The 4,557-nt window shown below is 39.3% G+C and overlaps 1 protein-coding gene across 1 annotated transcript; it reads right to left on the bottom strand.

Moving 5' to 3' along the window:
- Positions 1-1,876: 1,876 nt before the first annotated feature.
- pthlhb (parathyroid hormone-like hormone b) lies at positions 1,877-3,781 on the bottom strand. The gene is made up of 2 exons (XM_072385240.1): positions 3,622-3,781; positions 1,877-3,054 (listed from the first exon to the last, which is right to left on the bottom strand). The coding sequence occupies exons 1-2, from the start codon at positions 3,723-3,725 to the stop codon at positions 2,649-2,651; spliced, it is 510 nt and encodes a 169-aa protein (XP_072241341.1). The 5' UTR covers positions 3,726-3,781; the 3' UTR covers positions 1,877-2,648.
- Between the last annotated feature and the right edge of the window lie 776 nt (positions 3,782-4,557).

Genomic DNA, 4,557 nt, shown 5'->3' with positions numbered 1-4,557 from the left:
TACATATAAGTTCATCAAACAGCATCCATGCTACATATAATAATTCTATGAAAAGGAAATTCATATTCATAAAATCATATTATCTAATCAAAACACACACATGCAAAGATATATATATAACATACTCACCATTGCTGTTTTTCAGCTTTGTCTTCTATGCCTCGTTTGCGTACAAACTAGCCTCATTATATTCACTGGATGACACTCAACCGATTTCTGTCCTGTTAAAATGTTCTGAGCAAAGGTGAGGTGGCAGCCTCTCAGGACACATTAGAAACTGTGATAGCTGAACGTGAAGCAAAGAAAGGCAAACATTACTTGGGCCACATTGATTCTGGTTGACTTGATTTAAAGAGAAATGGCCTCTGCTGCCCAGCTGCTGAGAGAACAGTCATATATAATGCATGCCTGTCTTGTTTATTTATTATTCGAGGTTAGCTTCATGTCTTTAGTTTCCAACATCATATTAGGTAGTTTTAAAGAAATAGGAAAAAATTAAATTAAAGGCTTTGTTAATGGCTCTTTTGACAGCAAAACTCATAGCTGTACAAACAAGTTGATGAATATAAAAATAACCTATGACAACTTCGAAATAATTTCCATATGAACTGCATGAAAGAATTACTTAAAACTCTGACTAAAGCTATGTTATGCTACATTATTAAAATGTTAATTCATTTTTTATACATTTATTTGAAGGAATAGTCACATTTGTTAACGCACATTAAGAAATTCTAACACTTTACTTCACCCTCTTCACAACCAGTGTTTCATTATCTTATGAATGTTAAATGGGAGGTTTTGCCACGTAACAGCCTCCCCTCATCTGTTTATGAATATGTTGTTTTGTGATTTCTGTCATACTGCAAACAATATTTTACAATCGGCATCCCTAACCCTTTGTAAGACGGTCAATCCCCATAAAACAGAGTCCATTGATTATGCTCTTTGTTCCCCTCTATCTACGGACATATTAATGTTTCTCTCCATTGCTTTGATTGATTTCTTTAGTATAAGCTGCAGTCTCCTAACGGTGGCTTTATCAGGCTTTCCACAGCATTTATGACTCGGTGTCAGCTAATGGACTGTGGTGTACATTGCTGCTGTTAGCACAGGATATAGCTGCTGTTGATGCATCTGGTAACTCTACCATTACCAGTATCTGTGTCTTTCATTCAGTGGCAGTTAAAATGCTACATGTTCTCAAGTGGGACAATAACATCTTAATTGCACTCGGTCAGTGCCAAAAGGTCAACAGAATCATTGATGCTTTTTTTTTCTTCTTTCGGCCACAGTCACGCCAAATCCACGCTCCTGACATACAGCAGCCCTTTCAGTGCTCAAAAACTTTTCCAGAGGCTCAGTACTTACTGCTGATCGAACCCAAGGTCGAGTGTGTGCAATTTTCCCAAATTTGATTAATTGTTGTGATAATTGTCTTTTCATGTAAAATTTACTCCACATTCTCTAATGTGAAAACCGGTAATTTTCTAGACTGAATATGTTTGATTTAAGATTACTGGCTGGATCACGCAATGAAAATTAGGCAAGCAAATTACCTCAGGCCCTAAGAAATTATGTTTTTTTGGTATTGTATTGACAGAGCAATGAAAATAATCACAATTCTACTACCGGCACTGTTTTTGTTTTTTTCACACAGTCAAAAATCCAAATATACCCCATTTAGTACCACAAAACCGCAAAGTATTTTGCTTGAAAGATTTCCTTAAAGATAAACTATTGATTAAAATGATTGTTGCTGACTTATTTCATGAAAATTGATGATTTGACCTTATTTACTCAAGCTATCATGAATGCTGAATTTGGCTGGTGCATATTCCCCCCACCGCTGAAAAAAGACGCCAAGAGTCAGATATTTCTAATGGCTACATTTTTTTAATGTTTGATTAACTGGAAACATGTACAACATTCCCTCAGTGCAAGTGCAGAACATTGAGTCTGATAGCCCCTGACTCTGGCATAGTCCATGAAAATAAACTGTCATGTAAAATGTTGGGAGTGGGTCTGATGAGGCTTCCAATAAGTTATGAGTCCATGAGGGATCTTAGGTGGGAGAGGAAAGTAGTTTCATCGACAAAAATCACTAAATTAAATCTCAACCACAAAAGAACGTATACAGGATGTAACTAAAGTGCACATTGGAATTTAGTCAGCAGCACCATGATACATTCACAAAATATAATACATTTTCAAAGTGAAATAAATTATGGCGGAACTATTAGAACAGATGTATTAGTTGAGCAGTTTGTACAGTTTGTCTTGACTCCGAGTCCTTCATCGTCAACGCATACAGAGCCAAACAAATCAGATCTCTCAGCATTGCTTTCTTTTTTTTATTGTTATACAAAGGAAGTAAATACTTCCCTCTGTGCTCCATCTGTGCACACAGCTGATTAGAAATTACAATGTATGCCTCTATTTAGAACGGCATCAGAGGTGAAAGGAGCTTCCAAATAAATACAGCATGGGGGATGTTATGGTGAGACTCCAGGAAGTGTGAACAAACAAAAATACAAAAATTTGTTTCATACAATTAAGACCCTGGCACCATAAACAGTCTGTCAGGCATCAGTCAGTCTGTGTCAGTGTTTTTAGTGCAGCACTATGCAAAAAATCATGGGGGTCTTTTAGGCAGGATTCTGTGTCCCTCGTGGCCCCTTTGAATTGGCAGACCGTGCTCGCCACCTCTTCTTTTCATTGCGCCGACCTAACCTCACCTTTTTTTTCCTCTTGGTGGCAACTTTTAGTGGCTGGTCCTTATAAGCGACAGCCTTGTTGGTCTCCTGGGGGAGGTTAGGGCCCTCCCCATCCTGCCTGACTCTCTCAGGGAGGTCCTTGGTGGCCCCTGGGGGTTTCTGGCGTAGGACATTTCCACTGTAGGCTTGGCTCGAGGTTCTACTCTGCATGGGCGGTGCACGCTCATCGGCTGTGTGCACCTTCACCAGCAGCTCCTGTATCAACATGTGGCGCCTGTACTCATGTATGGAGCGGCTCTTGTCGTGCATCATCTGGGCGTGGCTCACTGACCTCCTCCTTACAGCAGCAAAGTGACAGAGACACAGCAACACTTATTGAAAATAGGGATAAAATGGTAAAAAAGGCTTCATTTTTAAATAATAGTCTTGCATCCTAGAGCCCTATAAGGTATAAAGACAACAGATGGTTAGCTTTTTAGACTATTCGAAATCTGTTCTCATGGTTCTGTTTGACAAGGCGTGACAATCCTAATAGAATAGAATAGAATTTTATGTGACACCACAGTGTTGATGCGTGGGATAGTTTTAGAAGTGGTGGCAGTTGAAATTTAAGGTCAAGCTTCAGGAAACCTCAATACAGTAGGTGGCAGCATAAACATGTCTGAGACCTGTCACAACTCTGAGTTTTAAGACTAACTTAGAAGAGAGAGAACCTCATGTTCCTTCCATTAAAATGTTGAGGTAAAAAAAAGGGCGTTTCTTTTTGTAATTAATCAGAAAAATAAGAAGAAAATAGATTTTGTGAAATATTTTTAATTACCATCAAGGCGGTTTATAAAGATGACTTTCAGAAGCATTTGAATGATTTCTCTAAGCTTGTCAGAATTAATGTAAAATAACTCACGTTCTGTTAATGAGTGCATCGACTGGTCTCCCATCGTGAGTCACTGGGGAGCACAGCAAGAGCACAGCCAGACTCCACTGATGAAGCAATATTAAAGAGCACATGCTTGAGCCAAAGATCTGAAGAATAAAGTCATTTTGTTGGTCATGTAATAAATTAAACAACACTTCACCTTATGATTTAATGTCATATCAATAGCTGCTTTCTTAATAATTGATTTATTCTTAAAAATCACAGTACTTGGCATCTTCCAAATTAAATATTTCATAAAAAGGAAAACAAAATAAAAACCTTGAACTCACTCAATATGTGTTTTCCCCTTGTGAAAATCCACAAAAATGTCCTGGGTCTTCAGGCAAAAAACAGCGTCACAAAATAATAATGAGAATCGTTATGCCAAATGTAATTTGGTCCATTCAGAACTTTTCCAAATCCATTGGTGTAAATACAGCCTTGAGAAATCCCCCACGAGTCTCCTCCATTCATTTGCCTCCCAACAAGTGTGTGTTGAGCTATTTATTTCTCCCAAGTGTCCAAATTAAAAGAGGGATAAAGATAGAAAGCACAGCAGCCCTTCAGCTGCAGAGTTACGACTCGGATCTGTTCTGCAGTACCCTCATGAAGCATTACACTGAAGCATCATCTCTGGTGGCTGGAGCTGAGAGCAGAGCTAAGAAAGGTTTTTCATTCCTAGCTCTGCGAGTGAGCCTGTGTGAGAGAGAAACTGAGAGAAAGTCAGACTCCACTTTGGGTGAAGATGCATGCACTACCTCAGCCCCTATCCAGTTTTAACACCCTGCCCAACCTTCCAGCCCTTACCTCCCTCCCCCAACGGTTCACACACACACACACACACATACACACACCTGCTGTGACATGGAGGTGGCACTCATGAAGCGCACAAACCACTGCACAGCGTGAGCTGAACAGAAACGT

This window comes from Leuresthes tenuis, unplaced genomic scaffold (assembly GCF_036924035.1).
Source record: "Leuresthes tenuis unplaced genomic scaffold, fLeuTen1.0.hap1 SCAF_5, whole genome shotgun sequence".
In the NCBI taxonomy this organism is placed as follows: domain Eukaryota; kingdom Metazoa; phylum Chordata; class Actinopteri; order Atheriniformes; family Atherinopsidae; genus Leuresthes; species Leuresthes tenuis.
This window is presented reverse-complemented; position numbering and strand designations above follow the sequence as displayed.